This window comes from Cyprinus carpio, chromosome A11 (genome assembly GCF_018340385.1).
Source record: "Cyprinus carpio isolate SPL01 chromosome A11, ASM1834038v1, whole genome shotgun sequence".
NCBI lineage: Eukaryota > Metazoa > Chordata > Actinopteri > Cypriniformes > Cyprinidae > Cyprinus > Cyprinus carpio.
Window position 1 is genome coordinate 21,074,831 of NC_056582.1, and position 17,452 is coordinate 21,092,282.

General features: G+C 38.4%; 2 protein-coding genes across 2 annotated transcripts in view; one reads left to right on the forward strand and one right to left on the reverse strand.

The window, feature by feature from the left end:
• LOC109098477 (ankyrin repeat domain-containing protein 13C) overlaps positions 1-8,317 on the forward strand; it is a 43,869-nt gene extending 35,552 nt beyond the window's left edge. The window contains exons 8-13 of the mRNA XM_042766975.1: positions 1,797-1,928; positions 2,619-2,780; positions 3,729-3,808; positions 3,890-3,988; positions 4,073-4,173; positions 7,134-8,317. Of these exons, the coding sequence (XP_042622909.1) occupies positions 1,797-1,928; positions 2,619-2,780; positions 3,729-3,808; positions 3,890-3,988; positions 4,073-4,173; positions 7,134-7,264 (705 nt within the window). The 3' untranslated portion in view covers positions 7,265-8,317. The remainder of the gene's footprint in view (positions 1-1,796; positions 1,929-2,618; positions 2,781-3,728; positions 3,809-3,889; positions 3,989-4,072; positions 4,174-7,133) is intronic.
• A 2,000-nt stretch (positions 8,318-10,317) lies between these two features.
• LOC109098473 (serine/arginine-rich splicing factor 11-like) lies at positions 10,318-17,061 on the reverse strand. Its single transcript, XM_042766976.1, has 12 exons — positions 17,003-17,061; positions 15,539-15,717; positions 14,019-14,128; positions 13,854-13,943; positions 13,711-13,760; positions 13,216-13,349; positions 13,072-13,147; positions 12,881-12,994; positions 12,533-12,622; positions 11,371-11,463; positions 11,110-11,293; positions 10,318-11,034 (listed from the first exon to the last, which is right to left on the reverse strand). Exons 1-12 carry the CDS (start codon positions 17,059-17,061, stop codon positions 10,852-10,854), a joined length of 1,362 nt encoding a protein of 453 aa, XP_042622910.1. The 3' UTR covers positions 10,318-10,851.
• Positions 17,062-17,452: the final 391 nt, after the last annotated feature.

The window sequence follows — 17,452 nt, forward strand, 5'->3', positions numbered from 1 at the left end:
TAAACAAAAACAAGAATTCTCTCCTTGACCATTAGCTGAAATTTGTGACAATTTTATTTCAGTTAACATTTATTTTATTTCAAGTAAGATTTTTTTTAAAAAAGAAATTAACTTTTTTTTAATGGTTTTTTATGTAATGATAATAATCTGCTAGTTTCGTTGGATATAGTTCTATGTATTTTGATTAATATTTTGAATTAGATTTTATTTTTATATTTTATGTTTTCACATTAAAAGGTTTTGGTAAGTTTATTGTATGTTTTTGTCATTTTTATTATTATTATTTTTCTGTATTTATTTTATTTAAAGTTTTAATGAACAGTAATTACCCTGATACTTCATAATTTCATAAAATTGTCGTGAAATAATCTGGATCTAAAATATTGTGAATATTAATATAATGTTTGATCTCGGTTCGGTTGTGTTTAGAGTTTGTGAGAAGTCGTGAACAGTAAATGATTTTTTCAGTTTTTTGTCGTGGCCATAACAGTGTTGAGTCGGTTTTCCTTCTGAGATGTGCTGAAAGTTGAGGTTCTCTTCCTCAGTGCCTTTACTCTCACGGATCTATAACCCTCCGACCCTGCAAGATCTACAAACAGGGCATCAACATCCGGTAACGTCTGATCAGATTCATACACACCACACTAACTACTGTCAGCTGACACCAACGGACTATTTACAGTTTCACTCAAACTCTCAGAAAAAGTTGGGTTACTTGAAATAAATCACATTTCAACAGAAAATAATATATAAAAAATAGAAGAAGAAAAATAGAAAAAAAAAAACAGCATTGAAGCGTATCTATTTTTTGCATATTATTTACTTTTTTGTTATTTTTGCACACACATATATATAAGATATATATATATATATATATAATAGTAAGTATATATATATATATAAACTGTTTTTAGTAAATTTTCAATTAAACATTTAAAATAAATGATTTAGAAATATTTTAATATATTTAACTTTTTTAATATAATATAGCTGGATAATAATGCAGCATTTACTTTTGGCTTCTGAATATAATTACATTTTTGGACCTTATTAGTAATAGATTTGGGCACCTCTGTTTTAATAATTTAATAATAATAATAATAATAATATAAATAATATATTATTTTACTTGTCTCTGAATCCAGCCCTTGGTATTAAAAGGTGTATGCACATCTTGCTTAAAAAAATAAAAACATACATACATGCCGTTACAAGTAAAAATTTCACTATCTTACTCTTAGTATTAAAAAAGTTTGGTTTAAATGGGACAAATAATAGTTTTTTTTTAAATTGACAAAAAACGCTAAATTACTAAAACATGAAAATTAAAAAGAGAGGATATGAAAACCAACTATAGTAGTATCTAGGGTTGCAAAGGAGTGGAAACTTTCCCAAAATCCTGGAAAGTTTCCAAAATTTGTGGAATGTTCCTGAAATTTACTGGACAGTTTATTATCTCAATGCAACTAAAGAGCACTGATCTGATGCTCAGAGAGGAAGCGGTTTGGAGAGTTCCGTGACGTGTTATTTGGACTTGATCAGAAGTGTGTGTGTGTGTGTGTGTGTGTGTAGTTTGGACACTACACTGATCGACTTCGCAGCGATATGAAGTGTCAGCGAGGAGACCTGAGCTTCATCTTCTGCGGAGACGCCGCTCCCACCGAGTCCTTCGTGGTCCTGGACAACGAGCAGAAGGTTTATCAGCGGATTCATCACGAGGCACGTGCTCCGTCAGGACACACATCATGCGTGTGCCGCTCTAGCGTGTATGTAACACGTGTGTGTGTGTGTTTCAGGAGTCAGAGATGGAGACGGAGGAGGAGGTGGACATCCTGATGAGCAGCGACATCTACTCCGCCACGCTCTCCACCAAATCCATCACCTTCTCTCGCGCTCAGACCGGCTGGCTCTTCAGAGAGGACAAAACCGTACGCGCCATTCAATCCAATTAATTACATCATTAATCACACATCAGTTTGGGCTGAGAACCAAAAGATCATTTGGAGAATCATTGTGTTCAATGAGAAAAGCAGTGGATAGGCTTTTCAAAAAGTAGCTAAAAATAGAATTTATTACATGCATTGTTAGAAGCTTCAACTAAAAAAGCAATAAAAAAAAAAAGTCTAAAAAAATCATTAATCACAAATAAAATCAAGCAAACATTCAGATATTTAAGAAAAAACAACACTCACATATAAAAATAAATGAAACCCATATTTAGAACACACTCACACATTAACCCATATTCAGAAAAAGTACTGTCTGTTGTTTCTCTAGATTTACAATCAGGTCATTTTGACTGCGTTTCTGACACAGTACTGTCTGTTGTTTCTCTAGTTTGAGATTTACGAGCGACACATGACGATGTGAACTAATCAGTGTTTTTGAACTATTCAGTTGTAACAGCTCTATATTGTCGTCTTATTGCAATTGAACTTGATTAAATGTAAGAATTTGGCATTAAAGATGAAGCCTATGTCTAAGAAAGTTAGAAAAACTGCTCTTAAAAGGTATAAATGAATTTACGGCTGGGGGTGAACGGCCTGGTTCTGGAGTCCAGGAATGTTCTCTCCGAGTGCTCTGAAAGCATCCTGAGCCTCTCGCTGATGTTCCCGCAGGAGCGCGTGGGGAATTTCCTGGCGGATTTCTACATGGTGAACGGCCTGGTTCTGGAGTCCAGGAAGAGACGCGAGCACCTGAGCGAGGAGGACATCCTGAGGAACAAGGCCATCATGGAGAGCTTCAGCAAAGGAGGGAATATCATCGAGCAGAGCTTCGAGGTGAGTTCGGTCAGGTGACGCTCGGTGCTTCTGCAGGGCTGCTGGGTTTCTTAATTCACACCTCCACAAATTAAAGACATAGTTCACCCAAAAATAGAAAATTAGCCCATGATTTACTCACTCTTTCTTTCTTTCACACGAATTCAATCTGAGTTATATTAAAAAACGTCCTGGCTCTTCCAAGCTTTAGAATGGCAGTGAATGGGTGTTTTTTGTCAATAGTCCAAAAGAAGTCCAATAAACCTTACGCTACGTCATCTGCCAGAATGAACACTCAAGTTTTAGTTCGTTATCACTCTCAGTTCATCTGAGATCAGGATGAGTGTGTTTCTTCATCAGGTTTGTAGAAATGTAGCACTGCATCAGTGTCTCATCAATGGATGCTCTGCAGTGAATGGGTGCCGTCAGAATGAGAGTCCAAACAGCTGATAAAAACATCACAATAATCCACAAGTAATCCACAGCACTCCAGTCCATCAGTGAACATCTGGAGAAGACAAAAGATGAAACACATCCAGCATTAAGATGTTTTTAACTCAAATACATAGAGTCTATAATCCATAACAACACTTCCTCTAGTGAAAAAAGTGTTCTGGTGTGAATCAGGAGAGAAATCTGCACAGATCAAGCAGCGTTTAAAACAGCTCTAAACAAAATATGTGTCTGGATTTTGATGTGAGAGACAACAGGAGATGCACTTTTTCACTGGAGGAAGTGTTATTATGGATTATAGACTCTATGTATTTGAGTTAAATAACATCTTAATGCTGGAATTTGTTTCATCTTTTTGTCTTCTCCAGATGTTCACTGATGGACTGGAGTGCTGTGGATTATTGTGATGTTAAGCATCTCTTATAAACTGAAGTGTACTGACTGTTTAACTCTCAGAAGCTGCGGTTGATTGTGAATCGTCTGTGTTTGACCCTCTGTGTCTCTGTGCTCTCACAGCCGGTGAGGCGTCAGTCGCTGACCGCTCCGTCTCCCAACACGATCTCCTGGGAGGAGTACATCACCGCTGAGATGGGAAAGTACGTCAGCCCTCCCTCATACTCAAACACACGGTGAGTGCAGCTGCTGGAGGCTCATGTCCTGTGTCTGCTCTCTTCTAGGGCTCCTCATCTGGGCCGAGAGCTCGTGTGCAAAGAGAGCAAGAAGAACTTCAAAGCGACGGTAGCCATGAGTCAGGACTTCCCTCTGGGCATCGAGTCGTAAGTGTCCCGCGTTCAGCAGACTCCAGGCCAGGTCCATGTGGTGTTTAATACTGATCACATCTCGTCTGACTTGTTTTACAGGCTCTTAAATGTTTTGGAGGTCATCGCACCCTTCAAACACTTTAATAAACTCAGAGAATTTGTTCAGATGAAGCTTCCGCCTGGATTTCCTGTCAAATTAGGTAAACAGACACACTTTCAGCACCTTCTCTCTGTCATGTCACTTCAGACCTATAAGACTTTGGTTCATCTTTGAAAAAAAAAAATCAGATTTTTTAATGAAACTTGTGAGCCCTCCATCCAAACATAAAAAAAAAACAAAAAATCAAAAAATTCCAAAAATGCCACAAAAAACAAAAAAAAAAAATTATAATTTTAATGATGCCAATAATGCCTTTAAAATTTATCGAAATATCGTAACTACTGACTAGTTAAAGCAGTTTGTGTCTTTTCTGCAGTCGTACGTACAAGTTGGAAACTTTATTTAAAAAAATAATTGTAAGAAATCTCAGCACTTAAACAACACATTTAGTTAATACATTCGTGAACATAAAATAACAATTAGAATTATATTTTACAGCATTTTTTATTCTTTGTTAACGTTAATAAAATTAACTGTTCATGTTAATTCACAGCGCATGGACTGTTATTAGCATATAGTGATACAATAACTTCACTGTAAACTATTACGCTGTACAAAAAGACATTGTAAACTAATAAACTGTAAGCTATTAAATGGTAAAAATAAACTGTAAACTAATATACTGTTAAAAAATACACCATAAACAAATAGACTCTAAACTAATAAACTGTAAACGAATACACTGTTAAAAAATCAACAGAAAAAAATACACTGTAAAAATACACTGTAAACAAATTAACTGTAAACTTAAACACCGTAAACAGATACACCGTAAACAAACAAACTGTAAACGAATACACTATAAACAAATCAACAGGAAAAAATATATTCTGTAAAAGTACACCGTAAACAAATTAACTGTAAAGTACACACGTATATTCTGTAAAAGTAACACCGTAACAAATAAACTGTAAACGTATACAGTGTAAACTGGAAACTAATAAACTGGAAAAAAAAACCACAAAAAAATAAAAAACAAAAAAATAAAACATAAAAAAAAACAGTGTAGTAATTAATAAACTGTAAAATAATAAACTGTAAAAATACACCATAAACAAATAAACTGTAAACGAATAAACTGTAAAAATGCACCGTAAACAAATAAACTGTAAACTAATAAACTGTAAACTAATACAGTGTAAACAGGCACTGTAAACTGTAAATTAATAAACTGTAAAAATGCACCGTAAACAAATAAACTGTAAACTTAGTGGTAAGAAATAAACTGTAAACTATTCAACTTTAAAAATACATAAACTAATAACCTGTAAACCATACACTATAAATTAAAATAACTAACCAATATCAACAAAAAAAACAAAAAACTATGTAAACCATACACTATAAAGTAATGTAATTAACTAATATTAACAAAACAACTCTTAATGTAAATCTCTCCGCTTGATCATTGTGAAGCACAAATAACTAGAAGGTCAGTTTGATTAGTTTTATTGTAGTTGATGTTGCCTGAAGTGCTTGTTTCGTTCTTCAGTATCGTGTAAAATAATGTGAAGATGATTTAATGCAGTGACGACACATTTGGCAAAAAGGATGATTATTTATTCATTTGGAGGCTGGGTGCATTAGAATCTCTGTGCTGTATGTTCCAGGGTTTTTCCTGGGTCAAAATTGGTCTTCGGTGGTGGCTGACCAACACGGTCATCCACACACAGCAAAGAGTACCCTAGTACCCACATGATCCGCAAGCCCAATACTGACAATAAATGTTAAATTTAAAATAAATACAAAGAAACAGTTTGTGATTTTTTTTTTTCTTATCCTATTTATTCATGAAAAAACGATCACTGTCAGGCTAAATAGTAAAAGAAAGTGATTACAACTTATTTTACATGTAAACATCATCGATACCAAAGTATATTTGAAATGTCAAAGGTATCACAATTTATCTATTTACAAATTATGCAATTATCAGACACAGATATTACCTGTCACTCTCACTGTCATCCTTTCTTGCCCTCTTTGCAAAACAAGCTGTGATTTTTCCACGACTGGCTTTCATGGTTTTGAAAGATAAAATCTTTTCGATAGACCTGATAATTATTTTAGTATAATCATCATATCAATTAAAAAGTAGCATTAAAAACATAGCGTTAAAAGGTGTAATAGTGTAATTTTTACCATATAAAATTTAATAAAATTAGCAGCCAGCTAGCAACAGCTTGCTTTCTGCTTTGATCTAGTTGCATCTCACTCCAGTCTAACTTTAAACTAAATGATTTTATAGGTAATTTACTACACATTGATAGAGGGCTATACATACTGTGGATTATTAAGGCTAAATTTTACTAAACACTCTTGCTAAATGGGGTAAGCACACTTACTTTCTCATTTCAGATGTGTGTTCTTCTAAGAAGTAATGATTTGTTATACACCGATTCAGACACTGACAGGCAGAACTACTGCTTTAACCATTCATTATAATGAATCGCTCAAGGAGTCATTAGGTCGCGAATCGGACTTTAGCGGACGTGTTGTGTGGGGAATCCAACAACACACACACACACACACACACAATCAACAACACACACACACACACACACACACACACACACACACACACACACACACACTTCATAACTGGATAGATTTTTTTTCTATCGTTTATTTAAAGTTATGTCAGCTGCATGTGCGGAATGCTTGTCACACGTTGTAAGAGAAGATAAGGCAACTTTTTTTTGCAAAAATATTCTCCGAATGCACCACGTGAAACATGGATTCGGTCTTCCGTCCTTTAGGATCAGTTGATTTTGATGCAAGGGAGAGAGCAAAGACAGAACTGAAGACGGAGAGTGCGCGCGCGGGGGAGGGGCGCTGTGCTCGTTCTCTCACTCCGTCTGTAGCCTGCTTCACTCACAAAACACAATTACACATCAAATAAGGCTTTGGCGGGACAAAAAATCGCTTTGGCGGCCGCCAAAAAATTTTCAATGTAGTTAAACCCTGTGTTCTGATGATGATGATGAAGTGCTTCTCTTCCAGATATCCCTGTTTTCCCCACCATCACTGCCACCGTGACCTTTCAGGAGTTCCGCTACGACGAGTTCGACAACTCCATTTTTACGATTCCCAACGACTACAAGGAGGATCCCAGCCGCTTCCCAGACCTCTGAGCCTCTCGGCGTTCCCCGTCACCCCTTCATCCCATCCCATCTCCCTCCAGACCACTGCAGGTGCAGAGGACACACCTGACGTCATGTGGACACAAAGGGATCGTGCTGAAGTGAGTGTGAATCACTACACGAGGAAGCTCTGGACCGAGCTCCTCACCAGAAACACGGAGCGTCGCTTCACATCCCCTCTGTGTAACTGGCAGGAAATACGGCATTATAAATTATTACACAAGCCACGTTTTCATATATATATCTTTGTTACAAACTTGTATACTTCACTTAAAGGAAACCTGTATACTTGGCATCTGTATATGATTCGAAACCCGTCACAGAAAGCAATGTATATGTCATTTCTACAAAATACCTTCTTTTAAAAAACACCTACTCCCCCATCCATTTCTCTTTGCTTCATTAATTAAAACAAACAAACGGGCTTGTTCACTCTGCCCTTCACTGTATGTTTGTTCGGATCGTTTGCTTTCTCGCATCCTTGCGTTTGTGAAGCGGAGGATCGTACAGGACCGGATGTAAATGTAGCAGAAATTTTTCGACGGACGGGACATTCACTTTATTTTCACCTCGATAGATGGATGTAAATACATTCAAATTTAAATATGTTTTCCAATGTAGTATAACTGACGAGTATGTTTATTGAGATATTAGTGTAAAATGTTTCAGAGATGTTTTATATGTGTGTTTGCTGTGTGCCGAGGGAAAAGGAGCTCGCGTCACGTTTGCACCAGCAGTATCCCGTTGGACAGTTTCCTCTTTTATGTTTAGTTTTTCCTTCTTCGAATGGAAACGAGCTGCAACGCTTCCATGACGCACTACTGGTTAGTGTGGAAACTCCTGTGTTTTGCTGTATTCCTTTTTTATTTTTGTTACCAGCTTCTCTGTGTTTAATAATGCTGTCTTTAGAGTTGCTTTCTGCCTTCAATACTCTTCAGATTTTCTCCCAGATGCATTGAGCTCCCGGATGTACAGCAGGAACCTTGTATGAACCTGCTGCACTTTTACATGACGAATTGTAATTAATAAAATGTCCACATATCAGTTTCAGTCCAGTGGTCTTTATTAGGATATATGCATGTTATTCTAAGGATGCAAACTCATGAGGGGTGATAAAGATGTTTAAAGGTTCACTTCCAGTTGGAAAAATCGACTGGTTCTGACTGTTCTATTCAACACAATATCAGAACAGCAGTTATCACTAACTAATAAGAACTAAAATAAGAATGCGCTCGAGGCAGGCACACAACTATTCTTATTTCGCGGCTTTCTGGAATAGTTGATTCCGATTGGTCAGTCGCGGAGTTAAGCGGGAAAATATTTTCAAATATTCACGTGACGTCGTGCATAGCGAGGAGCGATGATCGCGTCTCAACTGTCGCCTCAGAGGAGAGTATTAATATTATTTTAATATTTAAGCCGTGTCGATTGTTTTTGTATTGTATCCAGTGACTACTAAATTGACCCTAGCAATAATTTTCATCAAACGTTTGAATATATGTGTATGTAAGCAGTGTTGTTGTAATTTAGGCCGCACAGTTCAGCTGAATGAGAAAGTTTATCTTCTTTAACTTCATGTTGTTCTGCTGTTTTGTGTTCATCTGCTCTTTTTTACTTTAAATATCACTCTATATAGACTCATACAATCTGATACAGCAATCATTTCTCCAATATTTATACTGATAAACTGAACATTCACTGCATGCTTTCAGCTGATTTCTGTTGAACTGTCAGCAACTGAACTGCAGCGTCAAACTATTTCAAAAACAGTTAATTAAGCTACAAACTCGATCATAAAGCACAATGTTAACATGATTCACTAGTTCACAGTAAACTGGTTTCCTCACCTGAATATGTTCTAGATTTGTGTTGGATGTTATCTTTGGAATGGAAATATGGATATTTTATTTGTAAACATCATACATTTTTTCATTTATTTCAGTTAATGTCATAAAACTAGCGAGTTAGCTAGAAATAATGCTGACAGTGTCGTGTAAACATGACTGAAGACGAGAAAACCGGAGGAACAGACGAACCGTCAAGATATACACAATCATTTACACTCAAACCTATCACTTCGATCAAAACTCATTACAACGATCATACACACCAAACGATTCACCAGCAAACACCAGATCAAAAGAAACACTCATTTTCGACTTTCCACATTCCGCTTGTAATAATTTTTAAAAACACGTGATATCGGTTAAATTACTGCGTTGATTCACTGTTTCGAAGCCTCCAATCGGATCGCGAATAATTTTTTCTGATTTCGTTTTTATTAAACAGTAGAAAACATCAAACCATTAAGACAGTACAGTAAAAAGAAATTGTGTTTTTATTATAGTAAACGTGTATACACTTTTACTATAATAAAAGTAAAATAAAAACTTTTACTGTAGTAAAACTAACTTTTGTATAACGTTATACAAAAAAAAAAAATTGTTACTATAGTAAAAAAAAAAAAAAAAAAAAAACCATTTTTTTTTTTTTTTTTTTGTATAACGTTATACAAAAGTTAGTTTTACTACAAATACCATGGCAAAACAATGGTTAATTTGTGGTTACCATGGTTTAACTATAAAATTAATATAATTATACATTTCTGTGATTCTTTACCACAGAAGAATGATATAATTAAAATCACTTTCAAAGCGTTTTCTTCCAGCCAATGAACGATAAAACAGCCAATCAGAATCCATCCTCGAGCATTTATCGCGACAAACGACATAATTAACGTTATCATGCGTTGGTGTGGACGCTAACATAGTTAACGTTGATGGTGTGAACAAACCTTTAATTTTGAGTTAATATTTCTTTAATATAATGTGTAAACAGCTTTGCCTCAATTTCGTGCACAAAAAAAAAAAAAAAAAAAAACGCTTAAGAATTATTAAGCAAATATTTGCATTCAGTCACCGCAAAAATGTCATTAAAAGATCCAAATATATTTTTTGATCTACAAACTGAAAACAGACATTTGGACGAATGTGATTTAGTGCTTCACAACCCTCCGTGGTTTTGAAGGAACAAACAGACTAGAATTTTATATGAAGTTTTATTTTAAATTCGTAACATCGCAAACAGTACATAGAAGTAATTTTCTTGGCAAACTACAGTCTTATGACGACGGTGTGTCCACTACAGAAAAACACTGCGAATCACCCGCGAGAAACAGTAATCCAGTTTACGTGAAGTTCCACAAACGAGTTTAAAATGACAAACTAACTCAGGCTAACTATAAAAAACAAATGCAATTTCATTAAAAGAAAGAAAGAAAAAAAAACCACGGCTTGACAATGTTATCCAAGCACTTTTAATTCGAGGGTAATTGCTTTAAATAGAAACTGCAAACAGACATAGCCTACACTAAATATACAGTATTACATCGTTCCACATCAGCCACGAGAGAAGAAACGGCTCTAAACCCGGAGGACATCTCAAGACGAGTGTGTACCAGTAAATACAGCAGATTCTGAGGATGTGGTTTAAAACGCAAAGGAATGAAGGAGTTCAGACTGATCTAGGAGAGCGCTCCTCTGTCTGAACTCTATTTAACATCTGCTCCGTGGGCTGCTTCAGTCGCTCATGTCCATGTCTTCATCTCGCTGGTCTTCACTGTGTCCGTCGGACTCTCCGCGGCCCGCGTCGTCTGCGCTGTCCGCTCGAAGCTCTTTAGCCTGCGGCGACGAGGCGGTGTCCGAGTTCCTCTCGTGCTCGCTGTCGTAGCCCTGCTCCTCCTCGTCGTAGTCTCTGGTCACCTGCGGAACAGAAGCAGAACTCAGAAGCCGGACTGGAATGTAAAGCGTAGTTGTTGACTGGTTAGACAGTGGCACCTTCACATCTCCCTTCTCGCTGTCGGACTTCCTGTCTCTGTCTCTGTCCTTGTCTTTGTCTTTGTCTTTGCTCTTCTTGCTGTCGGAACGTTCTCTTTTGTCCCGATTTCTCTCCCAGTCGTCCTTCCGGTCTCGGTCACGGTCTCTCTCGCGGTCTTTGTCCTTCTTTTTCTCTTTCTTGTGTCTGAGAGAGAGAGGGTTTTCAGGTTGAAGCAGGTCTGAGGAAGAAGGTGTGATCGTGTAGGTGTGTGTGTGTGTTACCTGCGAGGAGACGGGGAGCGGGACAGTTTCCTCTTGGGAGATCGGGACTTCTTCGGTGATCGGGACGCGCTGCGACTTCTCCGGTGTCGTTTGCTGGAGGAAGACACATTCGCTTTCATCTGATCTAAACCACGGTCATTTACTTCCACATTTAATCGCTGCGATTTTAAAGATGCACTCGTGAAAACCCAAGGTTGGAATGACAAACTTAGAACAAGAGTCTAGAGTTCAGTCGTGAAAGTGCAATTTTAGATTAATAAATCAAAAGTAGGGCTGTACAGTAAATATACTGCTGAAATATTAAGTCTGAAACTCAAAGCTGGTCTTATTAGTAATATTTGGCCAGTTCAAGTTGTATGCAGTAGAACGTACTTCTCAGAGTAATGATAATAATAAAATTGAGGAAAAAAAAAATTTCGCTCATGTTTTAATTTTAACAGTAAACACCTGCAGCCAAAATAATAAAATTTACTTTTTTAAAAAAAAAAAAAATTAGAATCGTTAAAATTTATTTAAATGCGTTAACACTGAATTGTATTAAATCATAAATATAGAAATTAAAACAGAAGTTCTGAAATATAAAATTTTATAGTGCTCTAATAGTGTATAAATTAATTTGTTATTAAATAATTCAATTAAATCTTTAAAATGCAAACCAAAAGGGGAAAAAATTAAATTCATGACTTATGAATTTATGAAAATTACAAATTTAAACTGAATTCACAGAATTTGGGAAAATATTAAAAGTATTTCATAAAACCCTAAAATTTATTTTTGTTAAACTTTGTAAAATGTTGTTTATTTATTAATTATTTTATATTATATTCATGGAAAACTCAAAAGGAACAATTTAAAACAGTGTTAACAGTAACTCAATTAATTGTATGCAGTGATTTAACAATATATCTAGAAATTTTACACAATCTTTGAAATTGGAAAAATTCTAATATCTTCCAAAATAAATTTAAAAAAATGTCCAATAAATTAATTTCCTTTTAAAAAAATCATAAAAAAAAATCACCAAGGCAATTCTTCTTCTTGGGTTGATCTTGTGTGACCAACTTTCGTGATTTGAATGGATTAGACATGCTTTCTGATTACTACAGTGTTAGTTAACCATTAAAGCAGAATCAGAATCTGGGAGGTGTTTTTGGACACTCACCGGCTGGTGCTGCGCGAGCGTCTGGCGCTGCTGTAGCTCTTGGGTGGAGTTTTGGAACGTTTTCTGTTCTTGTCATCCTTCCTCCGATCTCTGCATCAAAAAAAAAAAACAAACAACCAAACAACCCACCCCCCTCCACTACTGAGCACATTCCACGACAGTCAGACAGATTTCACCGAAGGCTGATACCTTTGACGATTATCATCATCTTCAGGCTAGTATTTTCATATCTAACTAATATTAGGGCTTATTTGTTCCATCGTATTTCTACAGTAACAAATCACAGGATTCCGTTAACTTTATGAATGCAGCGGCCAATCAGAGGCGTTCAGAGCAGAGTTTTGTCACCTGGACCTGGAGCGTCTGCCGCGGTCCCTGGAATGAGACTTCCTCCTCCTGGGGCTCTTGGACCTCCTCCTGCTCCTGGAGCGAGATCTCCGTCTGGAGTGACTCTTAGACCTCCTGCGCTCACAGCAAACTCACATCAGACCGTGACCGCACATGCATCTCAGCTCAACGATAGAGACGTCTCCACAAACCTGTGTCTGGAGCGGGACCTGGACCTCCTGCGCCGGGATCTGGACCTGGAGCGCTTGCGTTTATCATCCTTCTTACCTGAAGAAGCAATATCTTTAGCACAATATCCTTTCAGATACCTTTGATCTAGCACCTCAGTCACTCACTTCCAGGCTCGATGGCAGCGGAGATCAGAGACTGGGCTTCTCTCACTCTCTTCATGGCTTCTTCGATCTCTTTATTCGAGGAGTCTGCCTTCAGTCCAGGGCTCAGATTCAGCCCCGCGGCAAGGTGATTCAGCCTGGAATCATAGCAAATGACTGATGAGCACACGCTGAAGAACGACATTCAGTCACTAGAATGGAATTTACAGTATAACTGTGAGTGTCTCAGAAACGGGCAAGCTTTAGACGAATAAAGCTTAAGAAAAGTAGCAAAATCAAGGACTACTCTCTATGAATATTAAACTGCAAAAGACTGGCGTTGAAATATGAAATCTGTGATTGAGCAGGGCAGTTTTTGACTATTTTATTTACCAATATTTCGAAAAGGGAAGGGGGGAAAAATAGAATTTGAAAAAAAAAAAAACCTGTAAAAATTCAAAATTAAAACCTATTTCCTACCCCCCATCATTAAAAAACGCTTGATACTGATTGACTTACTTGGGGTCTATGGATGCCATAAGCTTCATAAGCTGCTCAGCTGACAAAGCCTAAGAAGAAAAACACATCAACCATCAGTAAAAAGTCCTTCTGCTGGAGGTTTGGAGCAGGGTCATCAATGAAGGAGCCGAAAGGCGTCAAACCTGAGTGTTTATATTGGGTGCCGCCAGGGCCAGAGCTGCCATGGGGTCCAAGTTCGGCCCTCCAAGACCTCCAAGAGAAACGCCACCGATCTGAGGACAGACAAAACATCAGCATCATTACAGTGCAGAGCGGCCGGCCGTCTGGAGTCACGTGACGACACTCACCGATGGGACGGGGTTGGGCGTCGGGAGGAGCCCGCCTCCTGGCAGCAATCCTGCGACGGCATTGGCTGGAGCCAGCAGCGACAGAGCCTTGGATTCGTCAGGAATCACTCCTGCAGGACGGAAACGGCACAATCAGAGCACACCACGCTTCCCGCGCCACACACACACAGACTTTCTTTTACATTTGCACTGACATCAGTACTCGCTTTGTCAGAGGAAGCTAACACATGAGGTCCCTTAACAAAAGCATCAAGTGCAAAATACTACAAGAAAAGGAAATGACACTAGACACACTGCCAAGATGTTATCACCTGAACTTGATTTTTTAAGTCATGAACCAAATGTAAGCAAGCACAGCCGGATCTCCCACTGGGATGTGCTCTCAAGTTTCATAAGTTGTATAATGAACAAGCGATTCAGGTCGGCTGCTGCTTCGCTATAAAGCACACAGAGACATCAAGATAGACAAAACAGAGTTTATGATTCGGGTGTCAGCATCACATGACAGTTCATCAATCCACTGATGGCATGACTTACCATTACTAATGCAAATAACATTGCTTTACGGGGCTTTGAGAGCTAAAGCTGCCGTTACCTGGTCTAAAACAGAATCCTGTGACATAAACGTCCAGCAGCTAAACTCTAGACTGTGTGTCAAATGCTGAAGAGGAACACAACTAGAGTTAAATGACTGAATGTTTGCATGGAGCCCATTGGGCGAGCGCCTCTAAAATTAATATTTCATTCCTAACAACACAATCATCACTTACACACACACACATACGAGAGAGAGAGAGAGAGAGAATATGAGAGAGACAAGCTGCAGAAGACAAAACTGTTGGGTGGCATTGTCTGCTGGGCCTGGTTTACAGGACTTGCAGAACCAGGGAAAAGAACTGGAAAACACAACAACAAAAAACAGAAACGACCGTTAAAAAGCTTCTCAGGCCTTTTTCAGTCATGTGGAGAGGAACAAAGCACATTCTAGACCTGATTCTTACTCAGAGGCTGATAATATTAAAGCGAGGTTTGGAGAACAGGAAAGCCCTATCATTACGCGCTGTGCTAAACACTCATGCATAATGCGCTACAGCTCATCTTACCGTACTTTATTAGCATGCAATGCAGAAACATGATTTGAGCCTAAACATTAGTGCAGTGCTCGAACAGAGCGATCGATCTTTGTCTGTGAACTCTGAATTGAGTTGGAGACACAAGAGAGAGGATAATAGTTTACAGCAGGGAAACACGTGGGCCGGCCGTGTTTATTTGTCTACAGGGTCACTCTCAGACATCTGCCGGCTCTGCAATTGCCTTGTTCACTATAAAAATCACACACACAAATGACAAAGAGAAAAGTTTAACAAAAAAAATGGAACGGCAATGAGTTATACATCAGCTCCTGCCACTCGGGCTTCACTCCCCACTGCTATCTCTGAAATATCCACCTGGGGGTTCACTGCGCTACTGCGAAGGGATCGATCACACGTACGTGAAGATTGCAAAAGAGCTGCACAAACCTTCGGCGAAGGGGACGACGATCAGGGCTCGGTCCACGAACACCGTGTTGGTCAGATGCTGGGACACTCCGACTGACTCCGGCTCGTGGAACTTTACAAAACATACACGTGAAGTCACAGGCAAGGGAGAATCACTGAAAGAAAATATAGATGCTTTTGCGAGATGTACACACAACGCTCAACAACACCTCCTGCAGTCAAACAGTCACGCGCCTCGTTAGGATCCGCCACACCCACACCACATATAACAACACCACACACTTTTTTATGATTGGAAAAAAAAAACAAAAGCACAGAACAGAAGTTAGCTAGTGGAGAAGCCTACACTCTGCCTGATGATGGAGCAGAGACAACAGACTCCCGGCGTGTTTTGCGAAAACGCATGCATATAGGCGTTTCTTTAAAAAGTGACGTCGCCACCTACTGGCTTTGTGTGCATAACACTGCGTTTTCAGTCGTTCTGGCGAATGTGTGTGAGCTGGGTTCGTTTCGACAATGCTGTCGCCTGTACGTGATACTTTTCAAAATAAAAGAAAGAATTTTTATGGAATAAATTGAATACAATGCAATACAGCAATATGATATCTAAACAACATAAAAGCAATTTCAAAAATCCCAATTACTTTAATTTTACAAAACATACCTTGAAGGAAAAATATTCAAAACCAAAAAAAAAACCCGCCAAAATACCCGCCCTAAATTCTTCCCAAGATAACTAACTAGCTAAAAAACGCTTTAAAACGTGAACATCTCTATTCCAAACACTATAATACGCAAGTAACTGTTATTGTACTTTTGAAACACTGCAAAAAAAAAAAAATGTCTACAGATTCAAATACTGGAGAAATATCTGTCAAGAGAAACAAAAGTTTTCATCCCTCATCGACAGATTCTTGTTTTAATCATAAACTCAGTTTCTCTTTATCTTAATTTTACATTTCCAGTCAAAGTATCCTGATTCAAGGATGTTTAGATATCTGTACTGAAAAACATGCAACGCTTTAATGACTCTCTGCTCTGAACTTGTTGACGGGGGATCAAAGCTTCCGAAGACCGACAGAAACCCTGCGCGGTTATGAGCGTGTGACGTCATCGCGCACGTCTGTTTAACGACGCACGGCGCTTTATACAACAAAGCGAAACTGCTATCAAACATCGGTTATTAGTGTTTTATTCGTCAGAATTCATCCCCAGGAGGCCTGGTGATAAACTATATTACGAATAAATATAATGTTGAACTGGTGATGGTTTGTGTATCGTTAGTTGATCGAGCGCGAGGGTGGCGTGGAGCCCCGCCAAAACCGTGTATTCATCGCGAGGAACAGACAAGATATTCGGTATTGTTTTACGTTACAGAAGAATTACAGCGTGCGCGTGTATATACTATAGCTCTCTACTCATCAAATGAACGTATCTGGCTGTTTTAGTTTCCTGAGGGTCGTGTTTTGAACACTTTATACTCACTCTGGAGGAAAGAGTCTGAGCTCGTCGATGGTTCCGATGAAGCCGAACAGGGTTCGCATCTGCTCCGCGGTGCTGCTCGGCGACACGATCCTCAACTAAATTCACACTAGAGACATACAAAACCACGCCACCGAACCTTACGCTAAAAAACGTCAGTCGAGAGACATTTAAACCCGCCAGATCAACTAACCAACCTACAAGCCGCCATCCGTGGTCTAATGGCGCGCTCACTCGCAAGAACATGGCCGCGCACACCGAACCAACCCCAAAATACAACTCCCCGTGCTCTAATGCTCGCAAGTAACATCAACAACAACGCCGCCCACTCCAAAATACAAGTCCTCGTGACGCGTTCTAGAAACGTACTGCAGACATCGAGATGATTCATCTTGATCTGAAAAGTCATGAAAATAATGTCAAATTACAATTAATGAGAATAATTATAATGTT